The 18,653-nt window shown below is 47.0% G+C and overlaps 1 protein-coding gene across 2 annotated transcripts in view; it reads left to right on the top strand.

The window, feature by feature from the left end:
• PARP8 (poly(ADP-ribose) polymerase family member 8) overlaps window positions 1–18,653 on the top strand; it is a 150,420-nt gene that overhangs the window by 119,514 nt on the left and 12,253 nt on the right. For both annotated transcript variants that reach the window (XM_036020161.1, XM_028513755.2), the window contains exons 17-24: window positions 5,133–5,258; window positions 6,575–6,640; window positions 9,509–9,576; window positions 11,318–11,366; window positions 13,117–13,229; window positions 13,481–13,553; window positions 14,617–14,686; window positions 17,013–17,086. In XM_036020161.1, the coding sequence (XP_035876054.1) occupies window positions 5,133–5,258; window positions 6,575–6,640; window positions 9,509–9,576; window positions 11,318–11,366; window positions 13,117–13,229; window positions 13,481–13,553; window positions 14,617–14,686; window positions 17,013–17,086 (639 nt within the window). The remainder of the gene's footprint in view (window positions 1–5,132; window positions 5,259–6,574; window positions 6,641–9,508; window positions 9,577–11,317; window positions 11,367–13,116; window positions 13,230–13,480; window positions 13,554–14,616; window positions 14,687–17,012; window positions 17,087–18,653) is intronic.

Genomic DNA, 18,653 nt, shown 5'->3' with positions numbered 1-18,653 from the left:
CCCGGACGCCCGTCCTGTCCGTCCTGGATCGCACTGGCCCGTTGTATTCCGGCCCAGTAGTTACCTCCACTCTGCTGCTCGGCAGATGTCTGAGAGTGCATTTCTAAAGCGAACTGGCGATGGTTGTATATCTTAGGTCTAAGCTGAATTTTGCTCTCTGTATGCTATGCGTGTTTTGTCACTTTGCAGTGAATCGTCTGGTAAAACACAGACGATTCAGTAAGTGGGGTGGAAGAAATGACCCCCAGCCTTGAGAAAACAGTTTAGCTCTTGCAGTTGCTGGGGGAGAAACTAGACCAGCTCTCTACTGGGTGGGAGGTAGTTGTGGTTCTATCTTAAGTGGTGAAGTTGGGATATTGAAGCCCCGTCCATTATATTATTTAACATTTATTTATAGCGCTGGCTAGTGTGGCTCAGTGGATTGAGTGCCGGGCTGTGAACCAAAGGGTCGCTGGTTCGATTCTCGGTCAGGGCACATGCCTGGGTTGTGGGCCAGGTCTCCAGTAGAGGGCTCACAAGAGGCAACTTTCTCTCCTCTTTCTCCTTCCCTTCCCCTTTCTCTAAAAATAAATGAAATCTTTTTTTTAAATAATAACCATTTTTTAAAGATTTTATTTATTTATTTTTAGAGAGGGAAGGAAGGGAGATAGACAGAGAGAGAAACATCAATGTGCAGTTGCTGGGGGTTATGGCCTGCAACCCAGGCATGTACCCTGGCTGGGAATCAAACCTGGGACACTTTGGTTCCCAGCCCGAGCTTAATTCACTGAGCTATGCCAGCCAGGGCAAAATAAATGAAATCTTTAAAAAAAGAACAAAAAATAAAATGTATTTGTAAGGCTATAGTGCCGTAAAATGGAAGCCAGTTCATTTTTAAAACTTAGGTGAGAAGATGCCGGGCAGAGCAGCTCATGGAAAGCGAGCACTCAGTTTGACGGTAGCGGTATTTACGGCAGGAGGAGAGAAACACAAAACAACAGCAGTTGGGAGGTGGAGGAGCACTCCACGACTCTGGAAAGGAAGAACTGCATGATAAAGATGCCAGAATGTACTACTTCATGCAATTTCCTCAACATGCCAGTTGGGTTTTTTGTTGTTGTTTTTTTTTTTTGTATGGAGCCTAGCTAAACTACTCATAAATCAGAAGGAACAAGAGAGAACTAAAAAAAATGTTAATTAAGGGAGGCTAGGTCCCCCACATACAAAAACATGCCATGCAGGCCTGCAGTGCGTTAACAAAATGCATTAGTGTCAAGAAATAAAGTGGCAGATTACCCACAAAGTACATCGTTGTAAATATACTTACTACATGTTAAAGGAGGTAGCACAGCAAGTGGTAACATACAGATGATTCAGTAAGTGGGGTGGAAGAAATGACCTGCAGCCTTGGGAAAACAGTTTAGCTCTTGATTTTGGACTGTGTGTCAATTCCATGTGGCTTGAAAATTAGCTTTGTTTAAAAATATTGTATACAAATTAGGCAGCGCATCAGTTTATGCATTTAGTAAATGATAAACCATAAAGGAAGAGAGCAACAGGTAGAAGCCCACACATTGTAATTTTTAAAGATTTTGTTTGTTTTTGTTTGTTTATTGTTTAGAGACAAGGGAAGGGAGAGAAGGAGAGAAGCCTCAATCGGTTGCACGTGTGCTCTGACCAGGCACTGAGCCTGCACCCCAGGCACGTGCCCCGACGGGAATCGAACAGACATTCTGCTTTGCAAGATGATGCGTAACCAACTGAGCCACATTGGTCAGGGCCATACTTCACAGCCTATACTTGAAGAGATAATGAACGTTTAAGAGCTAAATATGAGGAAGTTTTGCCCCGGCTGGCGTGGCCCCGTTGGCTGGAGTGTCGCCCTGTAAACGGAAAGGTCACAGGTTTGGTCCCTGTAAGGGCACTCGCCTAGGTTACGGGTTCGGCCCCAGGTCGGGGTGCACATGAGAAGAAACCGACGGATGTTTCTCTCCCTCTTTCTCTTCCTCCCTTCCCCTCACTCTAAAACCAATAAGCATGTTCTTCGGTGAGAATGAAAAAAAAGAAAAAGGAAAAAGTTTCTTGGCCACAAACCTAATTCTGTGAAAGCTCATAACAATTGAGCAAACCAGGAAGACATCGTAACCCATGAACAGATAAAATGAATGCACGATTCACAAATCGGGGCCTGCAGGTAGTGAAGAGAAAGGAGAAAATAGCTTCACTAAAATTGTGTCAGCCTCTCGTTTATTATAAAATTCACCAAGATGGGTGGGTAAAGTGGTCACACACCGGCTATATTGTCACTTTTCCCATGGTCAAGGCCTCCTGTGTGACAAGCAGGCGTCCCGCTAGGGGAGGGTACACAGTCTACACGGGTAGCCCGGGCCATGGTTTGTGCCCAGTCCCTTAACCTTAACCTGGTTCTCTGCTGGTTAAACTAATACAGTGAAATACTAAGGACAGTATTTGTGAAGTAATGAGTTATAGATGAGAAATAATACCAGTAGTAGAACACTGATCCCACGCGATGTGGAATAAAATGGCTCCACGATGAAAATAATTTTCAAATATAAAACTTGGCATTGCCCTACATCCGAGGTGCACACATGTGTGAATTAGAGGCCATGAGAATCCCTAAAAGAAAGAAAATGACCAGCATCCACTCAGAGGGCTTCTCAGATGTGTCTGACCATGGTGGCTCTTTCTCTTCTCTCTTTCTTTTTTTAAATGTTTAAGTTATTTTCATCCCTGGAACTAATATTGCTCAGAAACCCCCACTACTTGAATGTGCACTGTTGATAGCTCTGTGAAAATAATTAAACTGTCCACAGCTGTGTGTGCAAATATACATACATGTATATTTACATTGCCATATACGTGTGTATGTATTTATGTGTGTATACATACATATATATAAAACAAATTCTTCCAGTAGTACAGTTCACAGTTGTGCATTTTACTGGGGGTAAACTGACCCTCAAACAATGTGAAGAGGGAAGGAATGAATTACAGTCTAGAAGTCGGAAGTAGTTTATTGGACGGAAAACCAACGTGATGCCAGCAGTAGGCTAGGTTGATAGAATAACAGGTGCATTTTCTCATATTAGTAAAGGTACGCCTCTAGAAATAACGGTTCTTAAGGAGAAACTCATTGTGGATTGTATAAAGGTTGACAAAGCACAGGTACTTCATCAGATCAAGTTAGGGATTCAACTCCGAACATTGGTACCCAGAAATCGGAGAAGTCAGTGTGTCTGCTCTAAAGTGAAACCTCCTTCCCACTACTGGAAGGCAGGTGCCCCGTAGCCTGGCGATAACCCTGCCATTTACACGGACACGGATTGTTTCCCCAGACGGAAGGGAATTCTCTCCCAGGAGCTGACTCCTGCATGTTACGCCGCGCCCTGCAGAGCAGCTCCGTTTACTCTTCCTGTGCCGGGCTCTCAAACAAGCTCTTCTTTGCACAGAAGAAAGGGAGTCGCAATCGAAATGTTTGAAGGCCACTGGCCTGCAAACCGTATTCCCCTCTTCGCAGAATACAGCGTGTAGCTGTGGGGGCTCCAGTGTGTGCCTTGCTCATCCTCCTGCACTTGAGCCTCCCTCACGGGCCAGAGCCCTGAGCCCCTTCCTGCCCACATGTGCTGGGTTGGGGGAGGGTCCTGCCCCACCAGGTGCATCACCTGTGCTGGCCTCCGGAGACATGTGGTCTGTAAACTCGGAGACCTTTTGTTTTTACTCGTCGAATGGCCCGATGTGGTTGCCGTTGCTCGAATTTAATATTCCTGGAGGGCATTTCTAGTCTAAGGGGCTTAGCCATCCTCCAAATTGCTCTTCAGTTCTCTTACTCAGTCTGAGAAGAAAGGTATCTGACTGGCTGGCTGTAGCACTCACCTTATGCCCTAAGATCCTAGCAGAGCCTTTAGTTTTAGATGCTCGGAGCGGGGAAACACATGATTTTGGGTAAAAGGAATCCCAGTCAGCTGTTATCTTTAGGTTTTCAAAGTGCATGGTTTACCCCGTGGGAAAGTTACCCTATGCAAGCACCGACCATGCCTGCCCTCATCTCCAATGGCCGCTTGATTTTTCATAACCTTTAACATGACCAGTGACTGTATTTAAGCATCTGTTTAACTGATTTTTTTATTATGCATCATCTTCATTGGAACATCAATTCTGTGAGAGCAAGGACCTGTTTCTCTCGTTCCTTGTCTTGTCATAGACACTAGATCAGTGTTAGTACGTACTGCGCGAGGTCTGCCCGGAAAAAGTCCAGCCATTGTTAATATACCGAGAATGGTTTGTGCAATGTCGATGTGACCTGGCAGCCAAGGAGAGTGGACTGGAATGCACACGTGTGAAGGATGACAACTTCACTGTACTCACGAGTGGGGGCAGTCGATGTCCTCGAGTGAGCATGTGCACTGTGTGGCCTTCACATCCAAAATGACTGAGCGAATGAAGCAATGCGTGTGCATCAGATTTTGCATTAAGCTTGAACATTCATCCATGGAAACTATTCGGATGATTCAGAAGGCCGCAGCAATGGGCCACTGGTGACTGGCAGCTTCATCACAACAGTGTGCCAGCTCATGCAGCCTGTCTCATGCAGAGCTTCTTGGTGAAACATGGAATCACTCAGGTGACTCAGCCACCTCACAGCCCACATTTGGCGCCCTGCAACTTCTGGCTCTTCCCAAAACTACAATCGCCTTTGAAACGGAACAGATTTCAGACCGTCAGTGAGATTCAGGGAAATACAACGTGGCAGCTGATGATGGCGATGGGGAGAACTGTGCGAGGTCCCACGGTACCCACCTCGAAGGGGACTGAAGCGTCACTGTCCTGTGTACAGTGTTTCTTCTTGTATCTTGTATCTTCTTCAGTAAATGCCTCTGTTTTTCATAGTACGTGGCTGGATGCCTTCTGGACAGACCTCGTGTGTCCACGACTAGGAGATGTTAGGATGAGAGTGATTGGAAGCAACACGTGTTCCTTAGTGAACAGTCAGGCTTGGTCTGGAGTCACAAAGGGCAGATCCGAGAGGCTTGTCGCAACCCCGGGTCTGTCCTAATGAATGTTACCCCGGGGGGAGCAGCAGTGGCCAGGCCCTGGAGGGACGCGCAGTAACTCTCTTCTGTGTGCGTTTCAAGGTGGTGGACCTGCTGGTGTCCATGTGCCGGTCTGCGTTGGAGTCGCCGAGAAAAGTTGTCATTTTCGAGCCGTATCCCTCTGTGGTCGACCCCAATGACCCTCAGATGCTGGCCTTCAACCCCAGGGTAAGGAGTCGCCTGGCAACGGCCTGCCTACCCTCCCCCCACCCCCCTACCCGCCACCGCTTCCTCCAACCACAGCTGAGAATTCAGCCCTGGCAGCTCTGGCTTTCTGTCGGCATCGCTGTCCCTCCCCCCCGCCCCCAGCCTACCCACCACTGTCTGGACCCTGCACCCGTTTTGGGAACGGGATTCTTGTTGTACAAACCGCATTTGCTTCCACCTTCTGTCCTGCCCGTACCCTGCTCCTTCCCCCAAACTTTCATGCTGCAAAGGTGCTTCCAGAACGCCACAGGACTAGACCCGCCCAATCCTCTCTCATTCTGGTCTCCCACAGCCCGCCCGCGTGGAAGGCGGCTGAATGAATAGCTGCAGCAATTGGTCGACAGTGATAGTGGTCCACATGGGTATTGTAACTTCATACCTATTTTTCTGAGCTTCTAGCTTATGCAACTACTTATAAGAATCATGTCTAAAAAGGACACATTTCCCTTTTTCTGTTGCATTTTCACTCACTGTCCCTTGTCCCCCCCACCCCTTCCAGTTACCTGAAGGCTAGTGATAGTTCAATTCATATTGTCCATCAGCTGGCATTTCTTGAGAACACAGTATTAATGGCTACTGATATCACAAATATTAATGGCTACTGAGCAGAATCCTTCTGAAATAACAATTTCAAACGGCGGGACAGCTAAAATTGCCTTAATCTCGATTGATGTTCCTCTTGCGAGCATTTTCTGGACACAGTGACCATGGAAGATTTCCTTGGGAAAACTTCCTGCCTCCCTGGCACGGTGCTCTCGTGACCCGTTGGCATTGTACTTAGAGTGGACGGTCCGCCGAGCGCATGGCATTACATACGCACCTGCCAGTCATCCTCTCGGGCTAACAGTGTTCTCGTTAAATGGAAATAAAAACGAAATGAAATCCTAAGACTTAATGGTGGATTTCTGGACTTCAGCAGGATTTCACGCTTGCTTTATCCTTCGTGCCGTACGTGTTAAGTGTGAAAGGGCAGCGTCAGGAACCCGGCCCCCTTTTTGGGCGTGCATCGGCTCCCCTCTAAAAAGGCTGGGCGCGATTTCCTGTGCTTCGTGGGGCCCGGCTCTGTTTTCTTTTGTTCCCCCCCTCTGGCTCCGTTACACACCCCGTGTCCTTGAACCGTCGTATGGAAGTCTGCCCTCCGGGTGCCCGCCGCGGGCATGGCTTTCCAGTGGACTCGGATGGAAGGTTCCTGTACAGAAATAATGCATTTCTTTAGTAATGCACAGATTTGCAAAAATACTATGTATCTATTTCATTTTCTTTTCTTATTCAAACAGAAGAAGAATTACGACCGCGTGATGAAAGCACTGGACAGCATAACTTCCATCAGAGAAATGACGCAAGTAAGTGCGGCAGCTGCGGTCCGGACATTTCCGTTTTGCTTGAGTACGATCATATTTGAAAAAAATGCCTGAGCATGCTGGCCGTGGAGCGAAACGCAGGCTTTTCTGCTATAGGGGAGTATGATTAAAACCACCAAAACGTTGAAGTGGGGCTGTGCTAGGATGTTTGATTGCCTTGCACAAGCGTATTGGCCCACTACCACTGTGACTTGGGGGGGGACGGTAATAGCATAATCACAGTCGTGATGGTCTGCTCTCAAGTTCAAGGGAGAGGTGGAGTACATGGAGGTGTGTCGGGCTCTCTTAAGGCAAAGGGTAAGTCTGGCACTGTCCTCCTAAACTGTCCATTTTAACTAGTGGTAATCATTTTAAAGTACCATCTTAGTGTTAAAGCAAATATTCTATCAAGCTTACTTAAGTTGTACATAAATATTTTAGCGACAGTACAGAATCTCAGAAACGTGGGGAGACAGCAGACTTCCTAAGAGGATGAGTGCGTGTTTCTGGCCTTTAGGAGAGCGGCTTTGACGGAAGGGTTGGGTGAGCGCGGGTCGGGTTCATCACCAACATCTGACCTGCCACTCTGCCATAGGTAGTCCGGCCCTTGGCAAACCACATGCTCTTGAGTTATCGGGCCCTTTCCGCTGCCAAAGATTTGGAGAGAGGTTTAAAATTCATCATTTTATTTTGTTCCATTTCATTGGTTTATTTTCTTTTTAGAGTGAGAAGAAAGGAGAGAGAAAGATCGATTTGTTGTTCCGATTATTGATGCAGTCACTGGTTGATGCTTGTATGTGCCCTTGCCAGGGATCGAACCCACAACCTTGGCAGATCGGACAATGCTCTAACCGACTGAGCTACCCAGCCAGGGCCTAAAGCTCATCATTTGATATAGAAGTGAATCGTTTCCAGTTCACAGCAGCACAGAGTCTAGAAGATGGGGTCAAGTCTTGCTCTGCCCAGAGACCCTTGCCGGCTGACGAGCAGTGCCGTTACCCTGGGTCGCCTCCTCTCTCTGGGGAGGGACTCAAAGGTTCTGTTCCTTTATGGGGAGGAGACGGAGCATTCGCTCCCCTGCCCCCACCCATCTCCCCTCCTGTTGTCTGTAATCCGTCTGAAAATGTGTTTCAAACATGCAGTTTTTCATTCCCAACTTTGATTCTTGAGTCTTTTGATACCTATCTATTCTTGTAGTCAAATATTCATTCATTCACAAATAGTCTGTGTCGACACTGGTAACCAAGAGCCTTTTAACTCACAAGTTAACTCCATTTGCTTATTTGACATCCCTTCCCGGTTGTTGTCCATGCCTGCGCCTTTTTGTATTGTGAATCTTTTCAAACAAAGATGTATTATATTTGTACAAGGAAAAGAAAACAATAAACCACATTTCCACTGAGGGAGAAGAGAGAACCTGTGCAGTGTTTGACACAAAGCGAAGTAAACATTTTTAGTCCCCAGAGCCTGTGGTGCGGGATATTTATACCCTGCCCTACCCCCGGGCCGCTCTTGGATTAAAAATAGCCTCACCCCTGGCTCCCGACCGCACTGTGGGAAATGCCTGCCTTTGTTCTGGGGCATGGGCTGGCGAGCTCCTCCGGCGGAGGAGGTGGGGACGACAGTGTCAGCCGAGGAGAAGGAGGTTAGGGCTCCCATGTGTCGACCTTGCTTGTCAGGGGCCGTCCTGTGCCCTTGGCAAGTCCCTGCATCCCTGATGCCTCTGCTTTCTTCACCGCCAAGGTGGTGACCAGTAACCGCACCCTCTCTGCGTGCATGTCATCGGGGTGCTATCCGGTGTCACTGCATCCGATTCTTTAAACCTCTCCAAATAAACACCACGCTATACTGTCCTGGTTTGTAGAATGTTCTGCCCTATAGATAGACCTGAACTGTCACAGACAGACTGCCCTTGGTTCTATGAAAAGGTAAATAAGTGCCATTAAATACTTTTAAGAGAAGGGCCCTTGTGTAAATTTCATCCAGTTTTTTTCTAAGTAAAGAGCGGCGGCACTGCAGTCCATACCTCACGTGCGAGCGTGCATAGGGGCAGTGGCAGGTTTTTCTTTAGTGTTGGTTAAAGGTTAAGGACAGTCTTTCACTGTCAAAGAGAAACGGTGCGGAGCACTTACTGAGAGCGGCAACACAGGGTTTACTGGGAGGACCAACCACCGGTGAGCTGAAGGCACCCCCAGCTGAGACACAGTGAGGGACATTTTTAAGGAGGACAGGGGACAAGAGGCGCTGTGGCAAAGTGGAAATAGGGCTTCGGGGGTGTGGAAACCTCCTCAAGGGTTAAGTGGAGATTTCTGGAAAGTTAGGTGCGGTGGGTGGGCACAGCACACCTTTCACGGTTGGCGGCACTGGGCTGCCCTGAGTGGGGACGCAGCAGGCGGCCTGCGAGACACGCCCAGTGGGTGGAAACCAGACCAGAGTCTCTCGGCACAAGGTCGGTCTGCCCTTTGTGTCCCCCCGGGGAAGTTCCCAGCTCTCACCCTACGGGGAGGGGAGCCACAAGGCGATGGTCACTGGTACCTGGTCAGGGCCACAGTGTCTCCAGTTTCACTAGATGTAGGCACGCCTGCCTGTTCAGTCTGCTTTTCCTTTTGCAGAAAGACCAAAAAAAAGGGGGAGATGTTCCCTGGCTGGTGTAGCTCAGTGGATTAAGCGCGGGGGGGCGAACCAAAGCATCGCAGGTTCGATTCCCAGTCAGGGCACATGCCTGGGTTGCAGGCCACGGCCCCCAGCAACCACACATTGATGTTTCTCTCTCTCTTTCTCCCTCCCTCCCCTCTCTAAAAACAAATAAATATTTTTTTTAAAAAGGGAGATGTTTAAGAAAAGTCAAGAAGTGGAATAACTTTCTTTCAGGCGCCGTACCTGGAAATCAAGAAGCAGATGGATAAACAGGACCCCCTTGCTCATCCCCTGCTGCAGTGGTACGCAATTTCAGCTTTCCTCTCAGTGAAAACAGCATCGCGTTCTGCTGCCTGCTCTAAGAGAGTGGGGCCGGGGGCCGGGGGGCGGGATGCGAGCCTCTTCCGCAGACCCTGCAGTGCTACCACTGCACAGCCCTTGGGGCCCGGTGACTGTGCAGTCCATGCGGCTGTGACTCCCACTGTGGTTAGACCCCGCACGTCACACAGGGAGGACGATGCTGCTGCATGCACTGCGTGGAGAGGCGGGGGTGGGAGGGTGGGGGGCGGGGCGGGGCTTGGCAGCCACTGTCTCCAGTTTTAAAAATGTCGTCAACTAGGTTTACCTGGCGAAGCAGCTTCTGGTGTATTTCATTTTCTAGCTGAGGACTGAGTGCTAAAACTCACTTATGATTGAACATCTGTCTGAAATGTATGTGTTGTATAATTTGCTCCCTTACCAGCGATGACATAAACTTGATAAACCCCTTGTCCGATGCTGCAGGCGAGGGACACAGACCCGTCCCCCGTGGGTCCCTGAGGGAGGCCCCGCTAAGGCTGGGGCCGGCGGGTCTCGGACTCACCTTGCATAACGCCGTTCAGGTGATGGGCCCTCTGGTGTCCCATGTCTGGGATGGAAGCAGCAGTATCTACTCATCATGCCTCTCGGGGTTTTATGTACATGTCTCTCTGAGACCACTGAAAACTCTGACTATGGAAATCATCACAATTCTCATGCAGTAGTACAACCGTAAAGATTATAAGAGGTTGGTGTGAGTAGTGTTTATTCTAAGCTAGGGCCTGGACGTTTTTAAAAATCAGGTGAAGTTGGGCAAAGGAGAAAGATTCTGGATCCCTCATGATTCTAGTAACTTCCACTTAGTCAACATTTTACGATACACATTTAATTTAGCCTGATACGACCGACAGACATTAGGGTTAGAAATGTTCCTTCTTGGAATGTTTTAGGGTCTGTTGCTAAAATTCTGAGTTCAGTAAAAGAGCGCACACGGTTTTCACTGTACTCGTGAAAATTCTCACGCTCCGTCACGTTCCGAACGAAGGTCCGGCTCTCGGGTCACAGGTCCTTGACCCTGAAGTCGGCCTCCTGATGGGGAACCTTTCACCCGGAACCCTTTCTTCCTCCTGCAGCTTGTCAGTCACTCCACTTGCAAGGAAAAAAAAAACCCTACCAAAGTGTTTTATCATTTCCCTGCTTGTTACTTTGTATACATGAAACAATTCTTTCCGATACCTGAATTTAATTTTTGCAACTTCAGTGTCTAGTATGTTGAATAACAGTTTGTGTATAAATCATTGTATGTATCAGCCCAAATTGATTCTCAGATAGTTAGAGAAAAACATCTTCATTAAAAACTCATTTTTAATTAGGTAATGTAGGGAGGGACAAAGAAGCAGTTGTATGTGTCAACTTCTAATCTTTCTAATATTTAGATTACTACTGTTTGAAAGTATACTCAGAGATGCTCATTTTGCCGATTTTTGAGATCGTGATGATTAAAAATTATATCTTAAGTTTTAAAGAAGATAAGATTAAAATATCTGTTCTCAGATTAAAGTATGATTTTTGTTACCTAAGCTCTTTAAATTGTTTCAGGAAGCAAAGCAAAATAATGTAATTAAATAAAATTATTATGCAGTTTGTGTCACAGTAAAAGTAGGTTTCAATCACTTGCCAACTAAGGAATAAAACTTTACCTTTGGCAAATGTTTTTGACTGATGGACTATTTTCATCAATTTCAGGGTCATTTCGAGTAACAGGTCACACATCGTGAAACTGCCAGTGAACAGGGTAAGTGGTTTTTTCACATGTACACACGGCCGGTGGGTGGTGGGCACTTGTTAGTTGTGAGAGTGGACCCCTGTGATTGTGTGCCAGCCTTTCCCGCACATTAAAGGGGGCTCCAGTTAAGGCCAGCTCTTCAGTGTGAAATGGCCGTATCTGCAACATCTTCAAGCTTTTCCAGGATTTCAAATTCAGGCTGTTGCCCTGAACTTTTAAATAAACCAAAGTCAATGTGAGATAGTTATTCCAAAGCGGGTAGAAAGAATGCCATCTGGGGATTGGCCAGAAAAGAGTAATGTGCCTTTCATCATTGTCAGGTTCGTGCTGGCCCAGTTCTGCTTTTCTGTGTTGGGGGAGATAATGCCCGCAGATAGCGTACGCATCGGCCCGATAGGCCTGCAAAATAACGAGAAAGCTAGTGGGCCCTGGTTTCCGCTCTCGCCTTCACCCGAGAGCTGCATGTGAACTCTCAGGTGCCCTGCCCCTGAGTCCCTCGCCCGTGAGAGTCCTTGTGGTGTTCCCATCTCCGTGCGTTCCTAGGTGGGAAGGCAAAACTTACAAACCTTGGTCAGGCAACTTCTTCAAAAGGTTCTGTTTCAATTTCTTTCCTAGAACAAAGTGGAAACAGTATTTGAATGTAGGCAGTGAACAATTTTCTAAATACTGGGTTGGCCAAAAAGTCCATGTGGGTTGTTGTTTTTTTTCTGTGAACTAAAGACACATTTTTCATTTTTACCAATGACTTTATTGATTTGGATATTTTGAGTATGTCGGCCACCTCCCGCATGGTGCATAACATTGACTGTTCTCGGTTAATGCTTTTATGTGATTGCCATCAGCGTCACCTGGCCTGCCCAAACGTGGAGCCTCACCTAGTGAGAAATCTCCAGCAGGAAACTTCTCGAACCACTTTCAGCATGCTGAGTCCATCACAGCACCTTCTCTATACGCTGCACACATCATTTTTTGCATTTCAGCTACATTTTTACCTTTCTTGAAGTAAAAAAGCACAATATGCCAAACATGCTGTGTATTTTCTTCCGTGTTCAATTGTAAAATGGCTGCCCAAAATTCATCAATTTTGATAATTTTTTTAAGCACGCACTGATATGACAGCTGTCACAATACAGCCTAACAAAATTGTTTTCAATGAAGTTAGAGACAACTAAGTACTACTAGAGCCACCTTACGGGAAAACCCAAACGAACTTTGGCCAACCCAATATATGGAAATACAGCATGATGATGATCATAATTTTTGCAATTTAAACCTGTTGAACTATCTTTTTTGCTTAGCAAACTCTCAGGCTATTTATTTAGTTGAATAGCTAGTGTCTTATGAAATTCAATAAAAAAACTCTTCAGAAGAAATGTGATTAGGAAAGTAGATCTTGAATATCTTACAGTTTATTCCAAAACTAAATGCAAACAACTTTGGATCGTCAGTCTCCTATTTATTTTCTGTTAGCTGAAAGAATTATCCTTCATACCAGCAACCATGATTTAGCACTTACACATGAATGGTAAGTGATACCATTCCTGTATCACTGATGGTACAGTGATACCATCAGTAATGGTAACAATACCATCACTGATGGTTACCGTTTTAAATGAATGGTGTCGTTAATGTGATTAGCATAAAGTTACTATGGTTTGAAGCGAGGCAGTTCTTAAACTAGTAAAACTTGAACTTGTCGGCAGCCTGATTAATATGTTAACTCAAACATTGTCCCATTTGTCACTGTTTTCCATGGCAGCAACTGAAGTTCATGCACACGCCGCATCAGTTCCTGCTTCTCAGCAGTCCGCCCGCCAAAGAATCCAACTTCAGAGCTGCTAAGAAACTCTTCGGAAGCACCTTCGCCTTCCAGTGAGTGTGGCTTTGGGTGGGCAGGGGCGTCTTCCCCTCAGTCCTCAGGCCTGCGTGGGGAGCGCAACCTTCCCTTTAGTGACGGGCTGCGGCTGGCTGACACTGAACAGTCAACCACGTAATGCTTGACCTGAACACCCAGAACTTCTAGAAGGCGACATGACTTACGATGTTTTTTTATTACGATGTGTGGTTGCTGTTTCAAAGATCGCTGATCTCTGGCTCCGCTTTTTCCCCTGCTCCCACTCCAGTGGCTCGCACATCGAGAACTGGCACTCCATCCTGAGGAACGGCCTGGTGGTTGCCTCCAACACAAGGTTGCAGGTAAACTTTCTGAACGCTTTCCTGGGCACTCCTTGCTCTCCACTCCTAGAGTTCTGGATGCCCTCCTGGTGGTGTGTTTTTTTTTTTAATTACATGCAATTATTAGTAGGATAAGTAGCTTTCACAAAGTCACTGGAGCAGAATCGGCCTATCCACCGTCCAGGGATGAAAAGGAAAGGTGGACCTGCCTTATGCCCAAACAGGGACATCCCTGCGAACTTCCGAAAAAAGGCTCCTGCAGAAAGCAAAACCCCGCAAGCATTCTGTCTGTCCATTGAACACACCTTTTGGAGCACCGCTTCAGGGTGGTGACTTTAACAGGAGAGGAAGCGGGGGCTAGTAGGGAAGTTGACACCAAAGGGCCTTGTGGTAGCTGCTGTCCAGCCTCCAGGGCAGCACCTGGAGTCCCAGTGCATCGTGGTCCAGTCCTCGTCCTCATGTATGCCCTTCACGCCCACCATCCCCACCCCTCACTGTCATGCGGCCCTGTTCAGTCTGATGACGTAAGGACGTCACTGGGACGGGTCTCACTCACTGATGACGACTTGAGTGACTGTCCGTGTTCATAACTCCAATTCATACGGAAGACGGGGCCAGGTCCCTAGAGCACAGAATAAGAGAACTCCAGTTGTTCTGAGTGTCTTCTCAGACCGGGGGAGAGTTCCAGTTAATGAAACTCGGTAACTTGAAAAATTTAGAGGTTGAGAGTGGAATGACTGTGTTGGATAATGCAAATCTGAGTAGGACAGTTAACTGATTTGCTAGTGGGTGACGTATGTTTCAGCCTGTTCTGTTGTTGGAATGCTAGACTCATGAACGCAAAGCCCACCACGGTACTTTACGATGAGTGACTCTCGCTGTCATTGCTGGGGGAGGGGAGCTTTGCCTCCGTCATGTTCCACATGTCAACTTACTCTGCATGTGAGGGACAAGGATCAGACACATCAGACCTTGCGATAAAATCTTCATCACTTTCTAACAGTCACCGCTTCCCTATGAGATTGCCTTCTGCTGTAACATACTAACGTTCGAAACCTTTGACTGAGGCCTCTTCCCGTTGTAGCTCCACGGCGCCATGTACGGAAGCGGGATCTACCTTAGTCCGATGTCAAGCATATCATTCGGCTACTCAGGTAAGCTGGTGCTTCGTTGCTAACCCCGAGTTTGTGGGGTTTTTTATTTCTTTGTCTGTCAGGCGTAATGGCCTGCCAAGTGACTAGAGCTTACTGGACATATTGGTGTTACATTTTCTGATACATGTCAGAACAACATAAAACTCACATTTCAAAATGTATTTCTGATAATTCCCTTAGTGTCCAAGACGGTATATTATGTTTGGTCCATTTCAAAATCAGTTTTCATTTCATTTCAATCGTTTCTGTATGTGTGCTGGCAAGTACTCGTGCATATTCCTTCACTGTCACTGGGTGTGATTCTATAGCATGCCAGTTCTTGTCTTTGGATTAGTATGTATCCCACGTAGAAGTTTTAAACATTATTGAAATTTTAGGCTCAGCAAAACACCCTTAACATTGTCCTACTTATTGGCAACTTCTTGTTAGTATTTTGATGAAGTTGAGTGAAAAAAAAAACCATTGTAGCATCAATGGCAGGCGTGCGCTGAGGAGTGTGGGAAATTCAGACTGTGGGCGGGACGATCGCCGAGTTGTTAGCGGTTACCACCCTCGGAGAGTGCAAGTGCAGGTGACTTCTTCTCTGTATTTTTAAATTCTTCGGACTGGTTTACAGCGATCAGTGTGACCTTTCAGTATAGTAATGTATTCTGTTGACGTAGAAAGTACTTAGTAACGGATGAAATTCTTCCACCTTTTCTACAACTCGGTGTTCAGTGGGTTTCCCGTTGCACCTGTAAGTGCTGTAAGTGTTTCTGTGCTCGGGAACTTGCACATGTAGTTGGCGTGGTGTGTGTGCTCATGCACGTGTGTGCATTGTATCACATGAAACCCTTCGGGAGCAGTGTTCATGTGAAAGGACACGTCGAGGTCTCATGACTAGGGGATCGTTGACCGGGCCTACCTGCCCAATTCCCGCCTGTCTCCTTCTTGCTCTTCCGGTCACAACACTTGCTTCTCAGTGGCTCTCCCTTCCCCTCTGCACAGCACACGTCCTGAGAGCCCTCGGCACACCCGAGTGCCTGGGCTGACCCGCCGCTGCCTGCCCACACCCTCGGTCATAGCAGTCACAAGCCCTTCTGTACTCAAGGTCGTGGGCTTAGACCCCATCTCCTGGCAGCAGGGAGGGCAGGTCGCAGCGTAGAAGTGACTTGAGTTGAGAAATACCGCTGCCGCGATCTCCGACCGTACGCTGTGCCAGAATAACACTGGGGAAGTGAATAGCATTAGAAAGAAGGAGGCAGCGTAGGAAATGAAATGTCCTGGTTCAGTGGAGAAAACAATTAAAATCAGCATAAATCAGACTCTAAATCTTATTAAAAGAGAACACAGGAAAAAACTCCTATTAAACCACTTTGAATAAAACCATCCTCAGTGCAGAAAAGGAGAACTCAACAACTCGTCGAGTGCTTTGATTTCTGCTCCTGAGGCTGGTGTGGGGGGTCCTCAGATGGGTCCACGGGAAGGTTTGGGGGGCACACAGATGGGAGTAAAATCTGTGAGAAGGCGCATCTGCCCGGACGGAGGCCCCCAGCCGCCATCCAGTTGCTGGAGCATCTTTGATCAGAAAACCTCGCCAGAGCCCCCGCAGGGAGGTGCAGTTCGCCCTGGTTTCGGACAGGCTCTGTCTCTCCTGCCCAAGACGCCCTCTGAAATGGCAACAGAACGTGTGAACACGCCCCTTCACTTCAGAGCGGTAGAGGGACGTTTTCACGTTAGCTAGAGCTACACGTCTGCCAGCCCTGAAACACATGGACATTTCAGTTCTGTTTTGTTGAAGATCTTTCACAGTGAAAAACCATGGCATTAGCAGAGCAGGCTAAGACTTAGAGTGTCACAGGCAAAAGGGTGCATGCACTTTTTCTTTACTAGGAGAAGCAGTGAATTCCACATGGAATTGAGCGTATGTCAACAATTAGTGCAGTTAAGTTACAGCATAAGCTTTGTTGTATTGTTCGTGTTTCCAATCCCTTATCTTCTAATTGGATGGTAAGAATAAAAGAATATGTCGGAGAGCCTTTTACAACCGTACTTGGAGAATTTTCGTATTGTGTTTTATGGGAGAGAGCATCCTATTCCCGTTTCATTGCAAAGAAGCGCCGGTGGATCGCCTGCTTTCGGCCGCCCCCGGGACTCCTGGGACCCGCTGATGCTACCCCAGGTGCCCAGGTCACAGCCGCCGCCCCTCCGAGAGGCCGTGGTCTCCGTCAGGGGCCCGATGCGATCAGCCCTCCGCCGAAGGTGGAGCTCGGCAGTGCAGAGGGATGGTATTTGAGCTGCCTCATGCAGTCCTGGTCCTAAGTCCTTGTCCTGCTGATGTTTGCAGGGATGAACAAGAAGCAGAAGGTGTCGGCCAAGGACGAACCGGCCTCTGGCAGTAAAAGCAGCAGCGGATCCCAGGTGGGTGCAAGGCGGGAGCTCGGGCTCCGCCCACCAGCAGGGTTCCCATAAACACCTGGGCCCTCTAAGTCTGAAAAATTATTTTAAGTGGCCCTTACTCATAAGGACATAAAACCCACCCTGAAATGGAATAACCAAAATGCCTTTATTCAGTAAATATTTAGCAAGTATTTAATTGGCCTCTCGCTGTAATGATGGAGACTCCCCAACACATTAGGCGACAACGATAAGTGAAAATTAGTCCTCTCGGAGCCTTCATTCTACTGAGGGAATAAATACACTAGATACGTATTCAGTATCGATAAACTAAATATTTCTCTTTTTTAAAGGATTTATTTATTTATTTTTAAAGAGGGAAGGGAGGGGGGGAGAGAGAGAGAGAAAGAAAGAGAAAGAGAAAGAGAAAGAGACATCAATGTGCAGTTGCTGGGGGCCGTGGCCTGCAACCCAGGCATGTGCCCTGACTGGGAATCGAACCTGCGATAGTTTGGTTCGCAGCCCGAGCTCAATCTGCTGACCTATACTAGCCAGGCAAATATTTCTGTAGGTAGGTAGAATGCTAGATGGTGACGAACATTATGGAGGAGAGTCAGGGAAAGGGGATGGTGGCTGCTCTGGGACGGAGGACAGGGCCAGTGGGGTGCCTAGGGGGTGGCCGGGAGAGGGCGCCCGAGAAGCCTCTGTCGGAATAGAGATCCGTAGGTGGTGAGGGCGCCTGCCGTGGGGTTCTCCGGTAGGCGGGGCGTTGCAGGCGGAGAGCAGAGCAAGTACCAATCCCTTGTTTCAAAGAAAACAGGCATTCTGGACAAATTAAAATCCATCTGATGAAAAACATGACTTTAAATTAAAAAAAAAAAGAGTGTAGTGAATGTACCATATTTTTAGGACTATAAGACACACCAGGCCATAAGATGCACCTTGGTTTTAAAGGAGGAAAATGGGAAAAAAATTCTGAAGCAAAATGTGTGGTAAAATATTTAATGACGAAAATAACGTAGTATTTCACCAAGGTAAATGTAAACGACATTTTACTAGCCAGGTAAGCTACATTTGGACTGTAAGATGCACCCCCATTTCCCTCCCAAATTTGGGGGGGGAGAAGTGCATCTTATAGTCTGAAAAATACGGTAATATCTAAACAAAACCTCAGAGTTTCCACATGAGGCTTATCTGAACCTCTGTGGCTTGATGATGCTAAAAAAATGTGTTGGTTTTGCACGGTTAGGTGATCTGGAATAATTGAGTTTAATGTTTGAAAAGATTATGCTACTTTAATTTCGTTTCCTGTGTAGTCAAGATTCCAGGCTTCCAGTAGAAATAAATTTGAGTTCTCATTATGTGTTGTGAGGCCATAGCACTGTGATTTAGCGTTTTTAGTTCACTTACTTCGAGAGTGACTTAATAATGATTATGTACAGAATTAAATGATACAGCAAATACAGTTTGCCCCTAGGAGATAGTTCAAGGACATTGCTGCTAGTATCTGTAGGCCTTTTAGTTACCAAAAAAAAAAATTGGAGCTATCTTAGTGACAGTTGTTCTTTATTGATGATCCATGTAGTAACTG

The sequence above is a fragment of the Phyllostomus discolor genome, chromosome 3 (assembly GCF_004126475.2).
Source record: "Phyllostomus discolor isolate MPI-MPIP mPhyDis1 chromosome 3, mPhyDis1.pri.v3, whole genome shotgun sequence".
Classification (NCBI taxonomy): Eukaryota; Metazoa; Chordata; class Mammalia; order Chiroptera; family Phyllostomidae; genus Phyllostomus; species Phyllostomus discolor.
Note: the sequence above shows the minus strand (reverse complement) of the source record. Positions and strands in the feature narration are given on the sequence as shown.